The sequence below is a fragment of the Bos indicus genome, chromosome 11 (genome assembly GCF_029378745.1).
Source record: "Bos indicus isolate NIAB-ARS_2022 breed Sahiwal x Tharparkar chromosome 11, NIAB-ARS_B.indTharparkar_mat_pri_1.0, whole genome shotgun sequence".
Classification (NCBI taxonomy): Eukaryota; Metazoa; Chordata; class Mammalia; order Artiodactyla; family Bovidae; genus Bos; species Bos indicus.
The window spans coordinates 14973602-14996864 of record NC_091770.1 but is presented as its reverse complement, the minus strand read 5'-3'; the positions used below and the strand labels follow the sequence as shown (position 1 = coordinate 14996864).

The window sequence follows — 23263 nt, the reverse complement described above, 5'->3', positions numbered from 1 at the left end:
TCTCAATTCTGTAGTTCAATCAGCCCCACTTGGCTGTCATCATGATATGTCTTTCATCTTCTTTCATATGTCCTCAAGGAAGATAAAGATGTTACTATCAAGAAACCCACTTTATCATAAATTTGGATATAATGCGACAAATTCCTAGGCAGCTAGCTATACAGGCTTCCCAAAAATGTCATTAACCTCACACTACCACAAATAGCAAAACATGACTCAAGTTTTTGGACTGAACTTAAGACCACTACATGGAGGTGTTCTGTTCCCCTTCCACCCTCTGAATTCATTAATCTTCTGTCTTATCTCTCAACTTGCTACTAAATTAGCAAGGGAGAATTTAAAAATCTGTCACTGGTAGTTCCCTGGTGGTGCAGTGGATAAGAATCTGCCTGGCAATGCAGGAGACATGAGTTCAATCTCTGGCCCAGGAAGAATCCACACGCCATGGAGCAACAAAGCCCGTGTGCCACAACTACTGAGCCTGCGCTCTAGAGCCTGAGAGCCGCAACTACTGAAGCCTGCATGCCTAGAGCCTACGCTCCACAACAAGAGAAGCCCACGACAGCAAAAAAGAGTAGCCGCTGGTCACCGCAACTACAGAAAGCCCTTGTAAAGCAACAAAGACTCAGTGCAGCCAAAAATAATGTTTTAAAAAATCCACTGTTACTGAGTACATCTGACGATAATCAAGAGATAAACTGTTAAGTATAATACTCTAAGAGTGGTGACTTTTACATACATGTAGGAGATGTATTTGTTAATGCCTGTAAAATGGAATCTGCTTCCAGGGTAGACATCATTTTCAACATAAGTTCTGCTTGTTGTTCAAGTCCAACTTCTAGGCGAGCATCTAGGGCTACAAAAAACAATTAAAAAACAAAAGCTATTTAATAATTATTATTCATGTCCTACTTTCTACAACAAAATGTTGACATCTGAGCCCCAGACAGGGTGAGGAATGCATCTTCCCATCAGAGCAACCTGGCACGGGCACCAGAGGAACAGCAGCTAACAGTACCTGGGCAAAGGAGGCTAGAGACAGGACAGTGGCAATATAAAGAGAGGCAGCCCAGGTAAGGGAAGCAAGGACAGTGGAAGCAAGTATATTAAAGAGAAGGAGAATCAGGCACCTCACTATCAAGAGAAAAGAGAAATATGAACAACGGAAAAATGAAGGCTATGGAGTTAGATTGCAGTTAGATTAACTGATGTATCACTGTGAACTTGCGGCATGCTAGATAGACAAACAAATACAGAAATAAATATAAACACAAATGTGTGTACACATTCCCTAGATCTGTCCATCAAGAGACCATGGAAACAGCCCCAAATTAGCAACAAGTATATCTAGTACTCAAACCTTGAATTCTTCCACTAAAAGGTTTTGAAATATTTTTTTTGTTCATGAAGTGGCTAACTCTCAGTCTGGAAAAGGGAAAGTAAATGATGAGCTTGGGGCATCTAACAAGATGCCAAAAAAAGGGAAATCTTCAAAGAAAGATGAGGACATGTCAAAAAAAAAACAGAGACCAGTTTAAAGGAGATATCACTGGTCAAGTCAGGGCAATTTGAATATCAAAATAAATAATGATATGTGAATTTACCTAATGCATAGAACTATACACTTAAAAATGGTTAAAATGGAAAACTTTATGTTCCCTATATTTTAAAACAAATAAATAATGGTAATAAATTATAACACACTGAATAAAAAAAGGAAACCACTTGTCTATTCAAAAAATAACAAGTTTCCAAGTATTCTGCTGTCACTCCAATCAAAATTTTTTTTGCAAAAGGGAAAAGAATAATTTTTCACTGGAAAATTTTGATAGACATCTTTTATCAAGTATTGGACTGAAGAGCACCCGCAGTGATCCAAATTAAAATCATGAGCCACCTAATAGGATGCAGTAAGAAAAACCTGACACTACAGTTTCCTACTACTACTGCCAAAGTCACATAACCAGAATCCAATCATGAGGAAATAGCATACAAACCCCAACTGAGGGAAATTCTACCAAATAACTGGCCTATAATCTTCAAAAGCATCAAGATCATGAAAGTCACCTCTGTTATTCAGTGGCAAACTGAATAACACTGAAGAGATATGGTAACTATAGTTCACCCATGAAAAATACACTTTGAACTGCTCAAGTCAACTTACACGGATTTTTTCAATAAACATATACTACACAATCCACAGTTGGCTGAATGCATGGATGTAAAAGGCTTCCCAGGTGGCACTGGTGGTAAAGAACCTGCCTGCCAATGCAGGAGACATAAGACATGCAGGTTTGATCCCTGGATTGGGAAGATTCCCTAAAGGAGGGCATAGCAACCCACTCCAATATTCTTGCCTGGAGAATCCCCATGGGCAAAGGAGACTGGCTGGCTACAGCCAGTAAGGTCGCACAGAGTCAGACACAACTCAAATGACTTAACACACACATGCAAAACTTTGGAGAGAAAGAACCAACTGTAAAGTTACACACAGACTTTCAACTGTGTGGGAGTGGGCCCCTCTGCTCCCCTATTACTTGAGGGTCAACTGTAAAATGCAACGTACAATTTAGTACTGGATCATTTTCCATAAAGGACATTATTTACACACAACTGTTAAAACTTGAATGGAGTCTTAAAGTTAGTACTAATGTTAATTTCCTGATTTTGATGGAATGTGCTTCCTGATGTAGAAGAAATGTCCTGCTTTGTAAAACAAAATAAAATAGAAAACTATCAGATTAACAACTTACTCCCAAATGGGTCAGGATAAAGCTGTTCTCTGTATTATACTTATAACTTTTCAGTAAATGTTTGGATGATTCAGAATTTAAGAAAATATTTCATTGAAAAAAGAAAGTTATATACTCTGTGACTAGAAGAGTACAAAAATAATACTCAACGTGATTCCGTTCTGCTTACAAATAAATGTAAATTTACTATTATAAGAACAATAAAAATAAAGTACAATAACAATAAAAATAATTAAAGCCACTGGCAAACTCACACAACTCACAAGTATATTTTGCTAAGTGTTATTTTGAGAAACAAAAGATGGACCATAAATAGAAATGCTTCCAAACTGACCAACACACAGCTCTGAGTGTCAGTCACTCTCAAGGCAGCCCTGCAATAATAAACTCTCTCAGCATACTTTCAGGATCAAATTTTCAAGAGACCAAGAATACACAAACTGAGAACTTGTTTTAAGAATAGCTTGTCTTAATAACAGTGCCTCACTTACCCTGAGACACTGAAACACTAACTGTCTGTGATCCATTCTTCTCTGCATTTGCTGGTGGCTTTGCTACAGGAATTCCAAGACCTCCAATGTACGGGTTGTAATTGTAGGTGCCATAATCAGCACCCCAATAGTCATACCATGTACTGCTTATTGGCTTAAAAAAATAGAAAAAACTGTGGTTTATTTTTGACTCTTTACTAAGAATAACATATTATTTACACTACCTTAACTCAAACAGGGCTACAAAGTAAACATTTCCCCTTACCCTTTACATTTTTAAAACATAAATTTAATGATCTATAGGAATGGTTCAGAATATTCCATTGTATCCCCAAGTCTAAAAAGACCGTATTTATTAGAATCTAGCATCTTAATCTCTTACAAACAAAATAAGCTAAAATAAAGTATTAGAATTGTATCTCCTTTAGAAAAAGTAGCAGCTAGTAAAGACAGATTCTGCAATGAACTCAACCTGGATGACCTTAAATGCTGCTTGAAATGTCAATACTCCATAACCATACCTCCTATGTTTATTAATGGTTCTTATTAACATTTAAGGTAATATTAGCAGCTATATTAAAAAATGATATAAGTTCTCCTTATAACATTCCAATAGTATCATAAAAAAATCTACTATAGTGTCTAGAGTATTTTAATTTTGAGCAAACTAAATAATGGATTACATTAAGTGTATACTTTCGTCTTTTAAGTAATCAATAAACCAGAAGTATAAGATGAAAGATTTTAATTGCAAAGAATATTCTAGTGGATCATACCTTAAAGACTTTGGCTGCAAGAGGATCCTTTTCCAAATCAATATCTAAAGGATCAATGTCAACTTCCATTAGATCCTGAAGTAGCTCAAGGTCAATTTCTTTATCTTTTTCCAAAGAGGAAAGAGGAGGTGCACCTTCAAGTAATTTAAAGTGATTTTTTTGGTGGAGTATATAAAATTTACCCAATATACTACTGCTTTTAAATACAAAGCAATTACATTTACTTAAATATAAAATGTTTCTGATATAGAAGTCTCTAAATTTTTATACTTGACATTAAGCATAAGTAAGTATGCAAACACATCACCCTATAACACACACAATTAAAAACACTAGTACAATAGTATGTAACTTCCTAGGGGAAAAGACCACAGGATTAGTCCTTGTTGAATCAAATTACATAAACTTTGCTATTAAAAATAATCATTAACCATTTCTAGAATGAATAATTATTGTTCATTTTATTGCCTCCAATATATAATTCATAAATTACACCTAACAGTTAGGGAAAGAAAACCCATTATTAAAGTGAAATGTAAAGTTTTAAGAACACTGCTCTTCACCTTATTTTTCTATCATGAATTAGAAACTATTTTGTTCTCAGATGACTCCAAATGCTTGACCAGCCTTTTACGCCTTCCAACCTTTATCTTCCTTTCTTTCTCACTCTTTTTTATTCAACATATATTTATATAATGTCAAGAAAACATCAGCCTGCATTAGGGTTTGAGTATATGAAGATCAATAAAACACATCTCTACCTTCCAATAAATTAACAAGGGTTCAGAGGTGAGCGTACACAACAGAAATTAAACCAAATACAGCATGGTAGCTGCTACTGGAGACAATCAAGGAAGTAGGTAGCACCAACAGCAGTCTCCAACAAAGCTGGTGGTGATGGGAAAAGCTTCTTGGAGGAGGGTAGCTGTATGTGAATCTCAAGACAAGAAGTTCACTATGCAAACTAGAGAAGAAAATCTCCTCCAGGTAAAGGGACTATCAGACAGAAAGGAAAAAATCATGAGAGAATCTAAGATTAAGTAATGAAACAAATGAAATGACTGTAGCATCGCAATATATAAGTTAATAAATTAAACAGTCTTAAAAAGTAGGGAGTACACCACAAAGGTTTGCACATGCTAAGACGCACATTATAGTTTTGACAAGGCAGAAAACAAAGAAAAAGACAAGAGCCATTAACCTTGCTGTCTTCACCACTGTGTATTTTAAACTGCTTTCTAGCTTGTAATTCCTTCCACAGAGCCAAGTAAGACTGTATCAAAATAACATGGACACTGTGAAAGGATACCATTTTATTAGAAAAAGCATGCAGAGGGCTTCCCCCGTGGCTCTGTGGTAAAGAACGCGCCTCTCCAATGCAGGAGACAGGAGATGATTCTGGGTCAGGGAAGACCACACCTGCCGCAGAACAACTAACCCTGTTTGCCACCACAGCTGAGCCTGTGATCTAGAGCCCAGAAACTGAAGCTACTGAGCCATGTGCTGCAACTACTGAAGCCTGTGCACCTAGAGCCAGTGCTCTGCAACAAGAGAGACACCACAAGGAGAAGCCCACACACACACTGAGGAGAAGCCCGCACGCCGCAGTGAGGAGTAGCCCACACCACAGTAGGGGCAGCCCCCGCTCACCGAAACTAGGGAAAGGCCCACGCAGCGATGAAGAACCAGCACAGGCATAAATAAATAAGTAAAAATTGTTTTTTAAAAAAAGCATGCAGAAAATCAAAGTAAAACCTGTTTATCAGAAAAATACTGATATGGTTACTAAGGCCAAAGACTTACTATAAAAATTTTACACTTCATTAATATTCTTAATTTTGAAATTTAAGTTCACATTTTTAAAGAGCTAAGGATATGTTTAGTTACAAATGCAAAGGATGTACCTGTCATATCATGTGTCAAAGGTTCATCGATAGTTTCCAGCAGCTGAACTGAAGACTGCTGCAGGGAGTCGTCCGAGTCACCGGCTGTTGCACCTACATCATCACTCACTGGTCCTTCCTCCATGGCTTCTGCAGCTACTGGAGCCAGCAATTCTCCTGCAGGTGAGAATATCATCACCTTAACTGTTTTAGTAATTAGTAAACAGACACCCAAAACATATTTTTTTCATCTAGTATAGAGAATAGCATGTACACTATACCAATCATAAAAGATTCTGAGGCAAATGAGTCCTTATCTATACAAGGAAATGCTAGGGCCTTCCACTGCATTAACTTCAAATGCTAACTAGTAAAAACATAAAATGTGTGCCTTATGAACAAGGAGTTATTACCATCACTTTAAATATATTAACTCACTTATTCATCAAAATAACAATAGAGATGTTTTTATTATCTTATTTAACAGATGAAAAAAACTGAGGAACAGGGAGTACCTTCCTCAAACGCACCAAGAGAACTTGGAAGCAGCCCACTGCTGGTATTAATAAGGAAGCAGACTAGCTCCCGTATCCCTGCACTTTATAACCTAATTCCTCCATAAACACTTGCATTTATCACAGGTGTCAACATAATTAAACACAGAAGTAATTTGAAAGGGCTGCTACTGCTGAGATGAGACATTTTACACTTTTGAGGGGCACAGTTTCCTTTAATGATTAGTCAAGCATCGACAAGCTCATTTCGATATACCTTATTAAAAATAAATCCTAACAAACCTGCTAAAATATCCTGTAGCATACAAGTTAAGGAATATTGAGCCCAAGCACCACCCCAAGATATATCTCCTCTATTGAAGTCAGTTCCAACCAAAAGTAATAGCAGTCTTTCCAGCTGGGGTTCATTCACAATCTCACATAGATGTATGGTTGGCCTCGTGGCATTCGCAATGCGTGCAAGAACCTGTAATACATTTTATAAAATCACACACTTAAGTAGCTATTACATGTTTTCTCCAAAAATAAAGCACTGAAGTAACTTTTCAATGAGATATGCTTTTGATATCAAAATAACTGTTTGACATGAAATGCCAAGGAAATGTAATTTCATGGATTAAATGTTAAAATCCAGGTAAAAAAAATCTGAGTTGAAAAGTTCAATTTCTACAAACAATGAATATGCTACAGGAAAGCCTTCAGGGCATTAATACAGACTTCACTGCTATAACTTGACACTCATTTGTAGATCACCTATCTTAAAAGAAAAACAGTAGGCTGTACACACATATCCAAGGCTTCCCTTGTGGCTCAGCATTTAAAGAATCGCCTGCAATGCGGGAGACCTGGGTTTGATTCCTGGGTTGGGAAGATCCTCTGGAGAAGGGAAAGGCTACCCACACTCCAGTATTCTGGCCTGGAGAATCCTATGGACTGTATAGTCCCTGTGGTCACAAAGAGTCAGACACGACTGAGCGACTTTCACTTCACTTCACACTATTTACATTTCAAGTCTACATTAATCTAGTTTTAACTAGATCAAAAATGTATAATAGGTCTCATAAAAATAAGTGCCCAAGTATTTCTAAAATCTTTCAAGGCACATTAAAAAAAACTAAACCGCATAAAAGGAAAACCAAAGCACTTTTATTTCTCTTAAAACTCAATTTAAAACTATTTTTTTCTTCATTCTTTTTCTTATTCTCTAAGCCTGTAATTATAAATTAGGCCTATTACTTTACTTACCTTACAAACAAACAATAAGAGATCTGCATGGCATGTAAAATCCATAGAGAGGAGAAACAGGACAAGTTTCTGGACTACTGAAATACAACGTTCATGGGCCAGAGTAAATGGAAGTGGTTCTATCTCTGGACTTTCTTTTGTTGTTGTAACTTCTGTGTCTAAATTAGAACGAGACCACTCTGCTGTCCGACGAAGCCGAATTAAATCCTTAAAGTGCTATACACAGAAATTTACAATATTTAAATCAATGTTTATTGAATGAAAATTCTTTCAATATGAGTTTATTTCTGAGATGAAAATATACACTTAGAAAACACAACTTCTAAAGAACAAGATTTTTAGGCAAACCATAAGCTTCAAAAAGTTCTGACAATATATACCTCTGTCTATTTTAGAATAATGCATCAGGTATCAAATAGAATTTCAGAAAGGAGGAATTCTACAAAAAGGCTCTATTAGGGCAAATTTATTATTTTAAATATTACCAAAACACCCTAAACATAATCTTAAAAGGTGAATGGTAAAGAAACCTATACATACAAAGTATAGAGTATTAATTCATTTCAAATTTTGCTGGAATAATTGTAATCTCATATTTATAGAAACACAATATGCAAACTTGGTTGCTATTGAAACACTATCCCCCAAGTTGAAAAAACGTCATTATTTTTTAAAAAAACTTACTTTAAAAATCACTGAATTTTAATTTTCACTTAGAATGGACACATTAGGAAAACCGTACACATCCTGAATCCTTTTATCATCAATTTACTGGAACACAATCCACTTTAAAGAAAATACGCTACAAAAATACTTTAAGTCCACATTAACCATGTATTTCCTTGAGTTAAAGGAAATACTTCTTTCCCCCCAAAGAAGTACATAGGATAGATTTTTCTGCTGATAAGCAGAATAACATAAAACTTCCTGATCATTATTAAAGATATTTAACTATTCAAATAATTTAAAATATTAATACTAAACGGAAGAGTAACTTTTCTAAGATAATTATGTTAAAAAAAGAAAGATCATACCTTTGAGGTAGCCTGCTTTAATTTTGCTTGTTCTACCAGAAGTTTATATGATGATCCTTTGTTACTCTGTATTTTTTCTTTTTCCATCTGTTCCACCAAAGCCTTCTGTTTTGCTTTTAATAAGTTAAGTTGCTTTAAAGAAAATGTTAATCTTATAGTTAGCAATGTTAAAAACAATAAAATAAGTTATTGTACTTCTCAGAATCCATATGGCAAACTAATGAAACAAGTAAGTTTCTGTGAAGTCTAGTTTTAACTATATTGATTTTTTTTTAAATCACCTATAAAATCCAAATAAAAGATCTCCCCATTCTGTAATTAAGAAGTAACCAATTTCTTATCCATGGAAGAAGAGAAATAAGTGGAATACTTTTTTTATGTAAGCTTCTAATGAGACTGACTGATGGAATGTTTTTAAATAGAGGAAAAGAATTATTTTTAAATATACTAGGAAAATATTTTTACTGTACAAGAGTCCTAGCTTGGCTTTTATGGAAATCTCCTTTAAGAGTAGTATATTTTTTGGTATGTCTATGATTCTTATTAATTAAAAATTTTATTATAACTATACATTCACATGCAGTTATAAAAAATAATGCAGATCCCTTTTACACTTTACCCAATTTTGCCTAACCCATTTTGCCTAACAATAGTAAAATATTACAACAGAGTAATGACATTATTACAATTCACCTAAGTTATTCAGATTTCAATGATCTGAAAAAGCTTCACATCATTTTTCTTGCAAAAGGGCCAACGGTTGCTCATAGTGGAAAAACTCAGAAATAAGTAATTTAGTGCTAAGTCATGCTTTTTAAAAAACCCAAAGCTTTCACAAACTTTCAGAGCATACATGTTTTCATATAAATTCTCATTTCATCTTAAATTAGCTTCCCTGGTGGCTCAGAGAGTACAGAGTCTGACTGGAGAGTGGGAGACCCAGGTTAGATTCCTGGGTCGGGAAGATCCCCTGGAGAAAGAAATGGCAACCCCACTCCAGTATTCTTGCCTGAAAAATCCCATGGATGGAGGAGCCTGTCGGGCTACAGTCCATGGGGTCGCAAAGAGTCAGACACTACTGAACAACTTCACTTTCTTTTTCTTTCATCTTAAATCAATTATACAAATATTTTTAAGAGACATATAAGGCTCTATACTGGATATTAAATATACAGTATATATTTCTATATATACTGTAAGACAGAGAGGAAGATGCATTTATAATAAAGTAGTGGCGTATAAGAATCTGACATCAGCTATAAACTCAGGTTAACAAAAGAATCTCAACAGGAGAATACAATAAATATAATGAAAGGCAAAATACAGGATACATGGGGATATTTTATGGGATCCTAATTTAGAAATCAGGGAAGATCTCCTTTAGAAAGTGAATATGAACTAATTTCTGAAAAGTAAGTTCAATTATCCAAGCAAAATAGAAAACTAAATGTTTGGCAGGGGGAGAGGAAGGGATGGGGGAATAAGCACATATTAAAATAAATCTTGGATGAGAAGACTGGTTGCAGGTGGTCCAGGAACTCAAATTCAATATGGCTAGGCCAAAATTCAAACCTAAAAGTTAGACAGGCAGATGATAGATATGCTAAAGCCATATTAAGGAGTTTTACCATCAGTCAAAGATCACCTGGAAACCACTAACAATTTAGAGGTGGAGTGATATGATCAGGTATGTATCTAAAAGAACCCTCTGGGGCAGCATGAAAAATGAACTGGATTGAGAAAACAAAGGCAGACATGTCTTCTGACTAGGCAACTGATGGCTGCACTTAGAATAGTAGTATCAGAAATGTGAGGAGGTAGACAGCTTAAAAGAACTTGGCAAAAATCTGTGAACTATGTACTGCTGGCATCTTACAAACAAACTCCATCTCAAAAGTGTCAAATAATTTCCCTAAATTAAGTAGTTCATAAGGTCTGATGGGAAGTCTATCTCATACAATGTCTCAAATACAAGCAAAAAAATATCGAAAGTTACCTGTTTATGATGAACTAGCTGCTTTCTTATTTTTCTGGAATATAATCTATCAAGGCTACTGCTGCCTTTGGAAGACCGACTTATGTTCTGGGTGTGCAGATTATTGTTAATGAAACTCCACTGGTTACCTACAGAGCAATGAAAAGTTGTATTAATAATTATGATAAATGTGATTTTAAAGTACTACTCATACCCAGAAAATATAAAATGATAAATGTGTTAATCACAAGAAAGCGGTTTTTGAAAAAAATTAAGGAAACCATCGTAAAGAAACTGCTAAGAACATGTGATCTTATAAAAGTTAACCTAGACCCTAAATGACTTTAAGACCAGGGTTCTCTGTGCTTTCAATCTTTCCATTAAGGTAACAGTCTACTTTTCCCACAACTGTTTAAAATTAATCTTTGTACAATACCACTTTGATAAAGTCATTCAAATGTAACAATAACAAAATGCTCACTATTGCCTATTTCAAACTCTATGCTTTTATGCAGGTATCAAAAAAAAGGATACTTAAAAATCTGATTTAATGACTGCGAAAATAAGACTGAATAGTTAAAAAACCACGCTGCATAGCTCTACATCTTCTCATTCTGGAATGTGTCCAGACTATTCCATACTGGTCATTCTGTTCACTTCAGGCTTAATCCCACTTGTCACCAATCCTCAATGATTTTTTTCATATCTGCTTAACCTAATAACAGCTTTTTCTGTTCTCTTATTATCCTTTTGTCAAGTCATTCAAATTCTTCAGGCCTTAAAAAAATGTCTTCCACCAATGTGTTTTCATAATACCTGAATGCTATGAATAAAACTAAGGCTTCACATACTATCTGTTATATTCCAACTTTACACACAGTTGCATTTGTGTCTAACTTCTACAGTCTATAACTGAGTAGTGACCTATAGATATTAATATACAGCACAGTTTAAAAAAAAAAAATCCTTGTGCATGAAAAGAATTCCCCGCCCTATTCTCAAACAATGTGTCATAAACAACCGATTTACATATAAAACATCTAAACAGCCCTTTAATAGTATAATCCTAATAATTTTTTAAAATTCCTAATTTTATGGAAATTGTCTGTATTTACATATGATATGTAGCTGCTTCATAAAGTCTTGTTAACTTGGAAAACAAGAAGAAAATAATTTATCTTACACTTTGATTTTCTTTCATTTAAAAAATTTTCTGTGCTTCAAGCTTATGGAGATTACACCTCACAAAAATCTAGGAATTTCTGTATCCTGGCATAAATGTCATTTGCAGTTAATAGAAACATTTTATAACAGTAAATGGAATGACATACTAAATACCATAAAACTACAATAACCCTTCACAGACTTCCTTCTCATTAACTTCACTTATATATATGTTATTCCTGGTAAAGGTAACGAATATCTTACATATATTACATATAGCTGGACTCTCCAGGCCAAAGTCAGTTCTGGAAAAATTGCATATTCATTCAAAATCCCCACCAGCAGATTATTATAAACGTCTGATACCTGTCATAAACCTCTCCCTGTCTTTACCATTCAAAGGTTTCTTTGCAGCTGCTGCTTCATCTTCCACAGTTGCCACATAATCCAGCAACCTGGACACGAGCATAACAACCCAACTGATCATGGGGATATCTAGTACTCCTGTACAGAAATGAAAGGGGGAGAAACAGTCATGTGACCCTAAGAATCCTAATGAAGTCTGGTAAAATAATTATAAAATTAAGATATTTTATAACTCCAAAATACACCATATAACTATCAATACTAATATTTATTTATATTAAGCCTCAAAATTGAAACCTGTGGCCACAAATTGAATAACACATCAAATCTAATGGAAGATTTAACAAATCTTTCATGGTACAAAAACGATTCATAAGTATAATTTGAAATCTAATAGGTAATAACTTACAGAAAACAAGGTATAAGAAACTATTCTTAGACTTAAAGGGGGCTGAAATTTTTTTAAAAAGGTCTCAATTTATAAGTCATATAGTTTCGCACTATGTTTCAGAGTTTTTATTCCAGTAACAATTTTCCTGCTCAAATGAAGCTCATTATCAATAAATAGAACGGCAGTGCTGCCAAAAAACTTAAACGTGAGAGCCGATTTTAATCATGATAGTATAAAAACAACATACACAATAATTTCCAAGTTCAAAATTCACATAAAGAAAAGGTACACATTGAAAAAGCAGTAACCACATGACAGTCAATCACATGAAGGCTGGTCATTCTAAAAAGTCTGTGTCACAAAAATATCAACAAAATGTGCAGCAAAACAAATATTAAAATAAATATTTCAGAGTAGATAGTTTATAAAAAACAGTATTTACAGGAATCTTATGTTTTTACTGAAGAACACTAATTCAAATAATACCTTCTGTCCTCCTATGCATGGGTAACTGTGGCTGAAGAGGTGACAGTAAGTTATCCAACAGATTAAGTAAGCTTTCTAATACTCCACTGTTACTAAGTGATCTCTGACCAATGCAGGAAAGTAACATGAAGACCCTAAAAAGAAAAAACAAAGATACAAACAAAACACTGAGTATGAATCAATTTAACTGTTCATATTCAAAATAATTCACACTGTAATTTAAGAGACTAATGATAGACTATTTGGTTATTAGTAAGATTTATATCTGGAAGCACAATGTTAAAAATAGCTCTTTTTCAGCTATTTGCTTATATTTTCTAAGTTTATCCACAAGAAATCACGTAGAAACAACATTATCACAGACTCAAAAAAAATACGTTTGACACATATAGCAATAGAATCTGATAGGAAATACGTGTAAACACAAATCAATAAACTCCATAGATTTAGTTAGGAAACTGAAGAATACGGTTCAGTTATATCATGTAGAATCTTCTTCAATATGCCCTTCACTGGGCATTGCTCAAACTCTGAAAAGACATGCTTAATTTTTCCACACTCAGTACCCACATACACAACATTTCCAATTTGAACACTGTGGGAATAAATCACTAATAACAAATTATTCCAGCATTTTCTGACCTACCTATCCTGTGGAAAGATGAGAAGCTGCTCGGAATTGTACAATTCCTGAAGAACATTAGAAAGAAACTGGCCCCACCATCTTTCACCACCACAGAGCTGAACAAGTAGAAGACCAGTATGCAACCGTATCTTTGGGGTTCCACTGATGCACAGGTGTTTAAAAAGCTCTTCACAGGCCTGGGCATGGAACGTACTCTGCAAAACTGCAGGAACAGAGTGTCCTATTACAAGAAAGAAAACAGTAAAATTTCCTATTTAAGAGTATGCTGTAGGATCAAAATCAGCATTCCCAGATAGGCTTTCCTCCTTACCAGCAAAATCTGGTCTATTTATTTATTCCTTATATATAGAATTTTAATTGCTAAATATTTGGGGGGGGGGATGGCAATTACATCAATTATACTTGGCACCCCACTCTAGTACTCTTGCCTGGAAAATCCCATGGCGGGGAGAAGCCTGGTAGGCTGCAGTCCATGGGGTCGCTAAGTCAGGCACGACTGAGCGACTTCACTCTCACTTTTCACTTTCATGCACTGGAGAAGGAAATGGTAACCCACTCCAGTGTTCTTGCCTGGAGAATCCCAGGAACAGCGGAGCCTGGTGGGCTGCCGTCTATGGGGTCGCACAGAGTTGGACATGACTGAAGTGACTTAGCAGCAGCATACTTCTTCTATGTGGAGGTAGGTGAATCAGATAGCTCTGTGTGGTGTGTGTGTGTGTGGAGTTAGGTGAATCAGATAGCTGTGTGTGTGTGTGTGTGTGTGTGTATTTGGGTGCACACAGTCACAACCATATGTAATGATCAAAAATAGCTCCTGGCTAGAAACTGACAGTTCTGTTAGATTAGCAACTTATTAACAGCTTTCAGTGTTGAATTTTCAAATATTAATTATTATTTTGCCAGGTAACACAATGATGTAGAACATCAATAGCTGAAACTCAAGAAAAAATTAACCATAGACCTATTTAAGAAAAACAAATTAAAAAAAGGGAAAAAAATGAATCAACCTAAAAACGCATTTCAAAAACATATCAGAAAGGATATCAAAATAAACAGTACCCAGTAAATATTAATACATTAAAACATACAAAATCATATCAAATGTATTTCCGGCCTTTTTAAGTACTTAAGCTAAATACAAACCATTGGAAGAGTGAAGAAGGCTGAGCAAAGTGTCCAATAAATATCTGATGATGGTACGTAACTGCTCTGTGGAAGATGTCTGAATTAAATCTTTTGGGTCTGATGTTTCACTCAACATCTTCCTACTTGCACCAAGAGCTACTTTGAGCCTCTGCACTGCATTATGAGCCAAATTTAGTTGAAGCTGTAGCTGGATACAGTCCTGATAGGCAGAAAAAACTCGACTGTCCTCCTCGACTGCCTTGTCTGGCTTTCGCAAAAAGTACTGTGCGTTGTTAGCACTGTTGAGAGGAGGAAGATCAATACTTTGCAAAAGAGTTTCCAGTCGATGACAAGCTAAGTTATACCTATAAGAAAAAAATAAATGAACAAAATAATTCTTGCAATGTTCTCTTTAAAATACATATACGAATACACACAAAAATTAAATCTCTAGAACAAGTTAACATACAACTATTAGAAAGAATTAATCAATTGGTAAATAGTAAAAAAAAAAAAAAATTATTAAATCATATTAATGCATTAAACATTATAACACGCTAGTGTCCTCCTGCTTTTTGCCCTTCTCTATACACTTATGAAAAAGTATTTCTTGACCAAGTATATGCAAGACATTATATAAAATATACAGCTTCAATAAGATTAAAATATACACCAATTTTCTACTAACCTGCACTGTATATCCTCCTGTAGAGCAACCATCATTGCTAAATGCTGGTCAATTTCTGGTTGGTTTGCAGATTCTCCCTCTCCCCTCAGAGGATCATGCATTAATTTCAATTCACTCTCCCAAGGCAAGATATAGGTATGACCATAGTAAAATCCTAATGGAATTTTAGCTCTGGCATTTGTACTTCCATAACGTCCAATGACAGTGATCTGAAATGAAAACTTATAAATATACATACCTACTCATCTACAACAATAAAAATCTGAATCATATATTAAAAAATAATTATAAAAAGATACATATTTTATTAAAGTACAGTTGATCTATACTATTGTGTTCATTTCTGCTGTACAGCAAAGTGATTCACTTATACATACACATACACACTCTTTTTTATATGTTTCCATTATGGTTTACCACAGGATATTGAGTATGGTTCCCTGTGTTATAAGGATACTTTTAAATTATGTCTGAATATTTTCCCTAACTTATCAGAAACAGAGAGAGTGTACCAATTCATCTTCTTGAAGTTCTTTACCTTCATGAATCTGCACACTGGAGGTGGTATCAAATCATGCAGAATTAGTGAATGGGTGCTAATATCAGTTGCCACTACCAATCGCCTCCCGTCAACCTCTTCTCCTAATGTCCAAATGTCAATTGACAAGGAGGCCAAGTCTCCACAAGTGGGAATCAATACATCTGTCAATAGTATTGGTCTGCCAAAATCCAAGGTCACAAATCTCCTTGCTCCTATGAGAGAGAGAGAGCAACGGCTGACATAAAAGACCACGAAAATTAACCACAAGATACACTCAGAAACAATTTGGAACATTTATCTTAAAATATAAAATCAACTTACTAAACTATAGACAATTAAGTTAAAAATTGTCATTCAAAAATTGTCTAAAATTTCCATCTGTATTAAACTCCAAGATCTAAGTTAAAATATATATATAAGAATAAGTTTAAAAAAAGTTAAAAAAAAAAAAAAAAAGAATAAGTTACTGTGAAGGCAACCAACTGTACACATAAGCTTATTTTAAAACTTTAAAACCAAAAAAGGTAAATCAGCAAAAACAGAATATAGGTGAACTCAATAAACTACCTATCTGTTCTTCTTTCAGTCATTTGGTCTTTTTTTCCTTCTAATTTCACTATCATCTTTTGGAGCTGCATCTTACATTGTGGTTAAGATGTAAAGGAAAAGTGTACGGCTTAAATCACATGTAGTCATTGCTGCTGCTGCTGCTAAGTCGCCTCAGTTGTGTCCGACTCCGTGCAACCCCATAGACGGCAGCCCAACAGGCTCTGCCATCCCTGGGATCCTCCAGGCAAGAACAGTGGAGTGGGTTGCCATTTCCTTCTCCAATGCGTGAAAGTGAAAGTAAAGTTGCTCAGTCATGTCCGACTCTTAGCGACCCCATGGACTGCAGCCTACCAGGCTCCTCCATCCATGGGATTTTCCAGGCCACAGTACTGGAGTTGGGGTGCCATTGCGTTCTCTGCATGTAGTCATTACTACCACACTAAAAAAATCTCTTACTAAGGCCCTCCAATGGAGACAGATAAAGCTTCTCTCGAACAGTGCTTCCCTCCCATATTGACACATCATTGTCTTGTCAGCTCAGTACCAGATGAAGCAGAAGGCTTACTATTAAGGGCCACACTGAAGAGGGAGCACGTCTTCTCTGTGTGAGCTCATATTAACGAAAGGCAACAATGAGCTGAGAGGAGAGCAGATTTGCATCTCACATACATTTCAGGAATAAGGTCAATTACTGAAACAGTAGGCAGAATCATTAATAAAAATCCTAATTATTTTTCTTCTTTATTGGCTTGGGGGCCAGATAGCAATCTTACTAGTTACACTATATGGTGAAGGAACCCAACTAAATTTAATAGGACTAGTAATATCTCCACAGAGCCGTTTTATGGAAAACCAGGGAGTTATCAATAATTTTTCCTAAACAGCTAAGACTACTGAATGAAAAACATAATTCTCCCCTTTAGGGGGCTAACATGCCATCATCAACCCCATAGATAAAAAACCAAATCATAGTGTAAACAACTGCTAACACTTCGTAAGACTGGACACATAAGACTGGATGATAAATTTCACTCTAAATGCCACAAACACTAATGCTGCTACCAATGAATGGTTAGTTGGGCAGAAAACACCATTAACATTTTTTTAAAAACTCTTCCAAAGAGGAAACAACCCACTGCAATAAAGCAAATATGGTTCAACTCTTCATATAGTGAAAACTAATACAGTACTCACTATCTTCACATTACTTACCCTGGCTGATTCATGTCAATGTATGGCAAAAACCACCACAATCCTGCAATTAGCCTAATTAGCCTCCAATTATAAAGAATAAATTAATTAAAACACACACACACACACACACACACACACACACACACACACAACAAGGATTTTGTTAAGTTCTGCTGCTGCTCAAGCCCAGAAATAACAGCTGGTAGGATAATAAGGGAAACATTTCCTACAGTGTATTAGTAAACATGCTCTAACGGAAAGCACCTATCCTGATCATAGGTCTCTAGCAATATAAGCATGGTAGAGGCCTAAGTAAAATCTTAGTTCTCCAGAGACCATGAAATGTTCATCCTACTTAGTTACTATCATTAGCAGTAACTCTGTCAGCTATTCTCAAAAAAATGGTTCCACGATTAGAACCATGAGACTAATGCTAGCCTTAGAAATACCTCTTTAAGCATAATTTTTAGTGTAATTGTAACTGAGCAGCTACAATGAAGGCAGATATTTATGTCAACCATAGCCCAAGAGGTAAGATTCTTATACAGATCAAACCCACTGTTTGGACAGAATGAATGAAACTACTCAGCAGCACACTTCCATTCAACTTCATCAGTACAGAACTTGAGTCTTAATGTAATGCATACTCTTGGTAAAAAAGCACTTTCCTCAGAGCAGACGTGATTTATTTCCACAGAAAAATCAAACTACAAAATACTGTCTTCCAAGAACCAACAGACAAAGCAAAAAAATATATATTTTAAGAAAATAAAAGATTACCTGAATGCATTCGCTCTATAATAATGGACTGGTGAGGTGGAGGTTGAAGAAAATGTGAAGCGTGAGAAATTGCAAGGGCTAGACCAGAACCAAGTGGATTCTAGAAAAGAAAAAAGTATAATTCTATATTGATATCACTCTTGCTCTATAAAAACTAATAACCATAAAATGAAGTTAATAAGTCTCATTTCCTGATGTACATTCTGCAATATTTTATAAAATAATCTAATTTGCCTTCTAAAGTTAGCGTATACATAAAAATATTTTTAAATGTCTAAGCGAACACCTATTTAAAATATAGTAATTTACCATTCTGGACTTGTTGGAATTTTTGTTATGTGCAGCAAGATTGACTGTTGGGGGATCAATAACTGAGCCTGGGAAAAGCTGTGCAAGTTCGGCATTAATCACAACGGAAACTGCTTCATTGGGTGGGGTAAGTGGTGGAGTCATAAAAAGTGGTGTTGTTTTTGGAGTGGGTGGAATAACATCAGATGGATGAATGAAGAATCCAGGGGCTGCCACTGGGTTGGAAGGCACAGAGCTGTGAACAGGACCTGCTGCTGATGCTGCGGATGCTGCTGCAGCTGCTGCAGCTGTTGTCTGATGTAACTTGGCTTCCAGCTTTGCTTTCTGTAAAAGAAGTAAGAGCAACAAATATAGACTAACCCTGCCTACCTAATCTGTGGGGAACACTATACGGCATATATTATGAAAATAAACATGATTAACTGGATCCTAGTGCAATAAATATGAAATTAAGTAAGAAAAATTGACTCAATATGAATGGAATACTTCTATGTTGCATATATATCTCCTTAAAAATCTAATATTAAAGTTCCTGAGTATTTCGGCAGTAGGACTTTCTCAAAGCAAAGGTGGAAAAGAAGAGCAATTAACATAAATAAGGAAACAAAATTCTTCTCAAAACAAAATATTAACAGGAAGGGGATTCTCATGTTGCCTAACCTGACACAATCTGTCACTAGGAATTGTATATAGTCCACAACAAAATCTCCAAAACATGCTATTATTACTAAATTTTAATTCACATTCATTTAGTGTCTTTAAATGTTTTAGGTTTTACAATCCATAAAAATAGTAACTGTTAACACTTACATTTGACCAAGAATATTTATAAATAGAATAAAGAATGGATTTTAAAGATTACAAAGAAAATATGAATTATATTCCCCAAGATATGAAATATAAAATGCATTTAAATAATTTTTTAAAATTTAAGTATATCATGAAGATGTTACCTCAATTTTTGCAGAAAATGGTTATCTCAGATCAGTCAACCTAATTTCCTTTATGAAAATAACAGTCATTTTTACAGTACTTTTTCAGCTTTTGAAGTTTAGAGACAGCATGAACAAAGAGCCAAATAGTCTCCAACCTGTTGCTGAAGCTTCAAAAGCTGCTGCTGTTTCTCTTGCAGCACCTGTAGCTGTTGCTCGGCTGAAGCCATTGCATGAGAGAGAGACTGCAAAGCTACCTGGGCTGCTGAACTCAGGGCTGTCGAAGCTTCCCCAACTGTCCCAGATGATAGTCCACCTACTGCAGGAGTAACCCCGAAGGAACTCACTGGCATTAAGACAAAGGGGGAAAAACAGGATAAAGAAAAGGCTCACAGAGAAACATGTACAAAAGCACACTACTTCGACACTAAACAACACTTAATTTTCATTTAAAAAATAAAAATCTTGAGAGGAAATCTTAATGGTAAAACTATATTGATAATAATAGTATTCAAGTATAAGGGATCCAAGAATGACTTCTTAATCAAAGAAAATTAGTATACTTTTAAGTTTAAAAATACTTTTAGCCTGAAGACATTTCATTTAATATGGCTAAAATGAAAATAAAAAACAATAATCTTATACAGTTTGAGCATGAGAAATAAACTGATGTTTGCTTTACTAAGATTTCCTACAGAAACAACTTCTTCTTCTCCCTTCTTCTCCCTCCCCTAAAAAGCTAAAAAAAAAAAAACCAAAAACCTTTCAATTATAAGAACATCGTTTAACAAGACTGATGACACCGATTTCCTCATTTTATAGCACAGCCTAATAAGAGAATCTGGCCCACATACAATATGTAAAGCAGTGTTTCCTCAGAACATGAACAGGAAGAGAAACATGTCCTACGCACAAATAAGTCTGGCACACACTGCTTACCCATGAATACTACCATTTTTAAAGATCTATAAAATTACACAAGTTTAAAATATTTTTACTCCCCTTTTCAACATTATTTAAATATGTATTATAGAAGAATTTTTTTCCCATTAAATATTTAACAGTGTCCGTGTAAAACATTTTGAGAAAAGCTGAGATAAAAATTTAATTTCATAAACTCACACAATCTTCAACAAAAGAGGCAAGAACATACATGCAATGGAGAAAAGACAGTCTCTTCAGCAAGCTGTACTGGGAAAGCTGGACAGTCACATGTAAATCAATGAAGTTAGAACACACCCTCACATCATACACAAAAATAAACTCAAAATGGCTTAAAGACTTAAATATAAGACATAACACCGTAAAACTCCCATAAGAGAACATAGGCAAAACATTCTACAGATAAATAGATATAAATCACACCAATGTTTTCTTAGGTCAATCTCCCAAGGCAACAGAAATAAAAGCAAAAATCAACAAATGGGACCTAATCAAACTCACAGGCAGAGCAAAGAATACTATAAACAAAACAAAAAGACAATGTATGGATTGGGAGAAAATATTTGGGAAAATGCGACCAGCAAGGGCTTAATATCCAAAATATACAAACAGTTCATACAACCCAACAATAAAAAAAACAAACAGCCCAACTGAAAAATGGGCAGCAACCTAAATATAAGAAGACATACAGAGGGCCAATGGACACGTGGAAAGATGCTCAACACCACTAATTATTAAGAGAAGTGTAGAACAAAACTACAACAAGCCATTGCCTCACACTGGTCAGAATGGCCTAATTAAAAAGTCTACAAGCAACAAATGCTGGAGAGAGGGTGGACAAGAGGAAACCCACCTACGCTGTTGGTGGGAATGTAAGTTGATACAGTCACTACTGAAAACAATATGTAGGTTCCTTAAAAAACTAAAAATAGAACTTCCATATGATTCAGCAATCCCACTCCTGGGAATATAACCAGAGAAAGCTTTGACTCAAAAAAACATACATGTACCCCAATGTTCACTGCTGCACAATTTATAATAGCCAAATCAAGGAAGCAATCTAAGTGCCCATCAAAAGATGGATAGATAAAGATGTGGTATACATATATAATGGGATACTACACGGCCATGAAAAAGAATGAAACAATGCCATTTGCGGCAACATGGATGAACTTGGAAATTATTATGTTAAGTGAAATAAGTCAGAATGAGAAAGACTCACTTATATGGAGGAAAGACAACTGCTACAATAATAGGAAATGTAGAAGTTACCCTGTAGGGCTAAAACCTTAGTGGTAGAACTAGAATTAGAAACAAGGGCCATGTGAAATCAAATATAACATGAGGCACAGTGCTAAGTAAGGAACTTAACTCACTCAAACTTTGCAATGGCCCATGAGTAGGTAATACTGTTACCCTATTTCACAGGTAATGTATCTAAAACTGAGGGAGAGACACAGAAAAAATTAACATAACATTTTAAATCCACAATATCCCAATAAATATAAGTAAGTAAAACTGAGGGAAGTAATTTGCTCATAAATATTTGAAAAGTAGGACGGGGGAGGTAATCTAACAGCATATCTTGACATTTAACAATGAATATGGTATGCCAGAATTCAAATAAACTATTTTTTTAAACTAAGTTATAATCACAAGATAGAAATAACAACAAAACTGTGCATAGCCTCTTAGAACAAAAAATTTCCTCTATTAAAAAAAAAAGGTCACTACACTGAAGCCATTCGATACCTCATATACCATGCACAAATTCAACTATATGAGTTTGGTCAAAGAAAACGCAGTCATATCTCATACAAGCTGTGTGTCCCAAAATAAAATCTACTTGCTCCACCAACTGTTCCACCAAAGCAACAGAAGTTCACTCCAACTCTAGAGGGAAAATTATTAGACTTACTGAAGCATTTATGTTGGCCTTGTACTTTGGGGATAATTTAAATGACTTTCAATATTAACCATGTATACTTTAGCCTTCTACTGACTTTAATGCCCAAATAATATTCAAAGGAAAATGAGGTAAATCATGAGAAACACATAAAAGACAAACAATCCAAGAAAATGTCATTCTGCTACTACAAGAGCAAAGAAAAAAATAAAGAGAAATGAAAATGAAATTATGAGATAAATCCAAATGAATACTGAACACAAAAATTATAACAATAACCATGAGAATTAAAATAATATAAAATTAAGGTATGAAGTCATATTGCCATATAACTCAGAAAAGTGATTAAATAATGTTCAACATATTTGCACCATTTGGGGAAAAAAGTAACTGGATTTCTGGATATCAAGGATACATGTATATTATGCTCTCTGGGATAACTGCTAAAAATAATAAAAAGAAGAAAAATAGCTCAGTAAAAATAGAATCACCAATAAAATGGAAACAGGGAAAAAAAGAAACATCTAATAGGCAAGATGAGAAATCTAACAGAATATATAAAATACATGGCA

The 23263-nt window shown here is 34.9% G+C and overlaps 1 protein-coding gene across 9 annotated transcripts in view; it reads right to left on the bottom strand.

Moving 5' to 3' along the window:
* BIRC6 (baculoviral IAP repeat containing 6) overlaps positions 1-23263 on the bottom strand; it is a 213305-nt gene that overhangs the window by 105432 nt on the left and 84610 nt on the right. For 5 of the 9 annotated variants that reach the window (XR_011569131.1, XM_070798079.1, XM_070798082.1 and 2 more), the window contains 17 exons: positions 20002-20189; positions 18912-19235; positions 18603-18702; positions 16077-16291; positions 15539-15747; positions 14869-15215; positions 13726-13945; positions 13080-13213; positions 12203-12340; positions 10694-10821; positions 8698-8829; positions 7664-7879; positions 6701-6884; positions 5925-6080; positions 4021-4154; positions 3245-3398; positions 740-856 (listed from right to left, as the gene is read on the bottom strand). Coding sequence is in view for 8 of the 9 variants with exons in the window: in XM_070798079.1 (XP_070654180.1) it covers positions 740-856; positions 3245-3398; positions 4021-4154; positions 5925-6080; positions 6701-6884; positions 7664-7879; positions 8698-8829; positions 10694-10821; positions 12203-12340; positions 13080-13213; positions 13726-13945; positions 14869-15215; positions 15539-15747; positions 16077-16291; positions 18603-18702; positions 18912-19235; positions 20002-20189 (3096 nt within the window). In the remaining variant the exon portion in view is untranslated. The remainder of the gene's footprint in view (positions 1-739; positions 857-3244; positions 3399-4020; positions 4155-5924; positions 6081-6700; positions 6885-7663; positions 7880-8697; positions 8830-10693; positions 10822-12202; positions 12341-13079; positions 13214-13725; positions 13946-14868; positions 15216-15538; positions 15748-16076; positions 16292-18602; positions 18703-18911; positions 19236-20001; positions 20190-23263) is intronic. The other 4 variants (XM_070798081.1, XM_070798083.1, XM_070798080.1 and 1 more) reach the window with 3 other exon arrangements.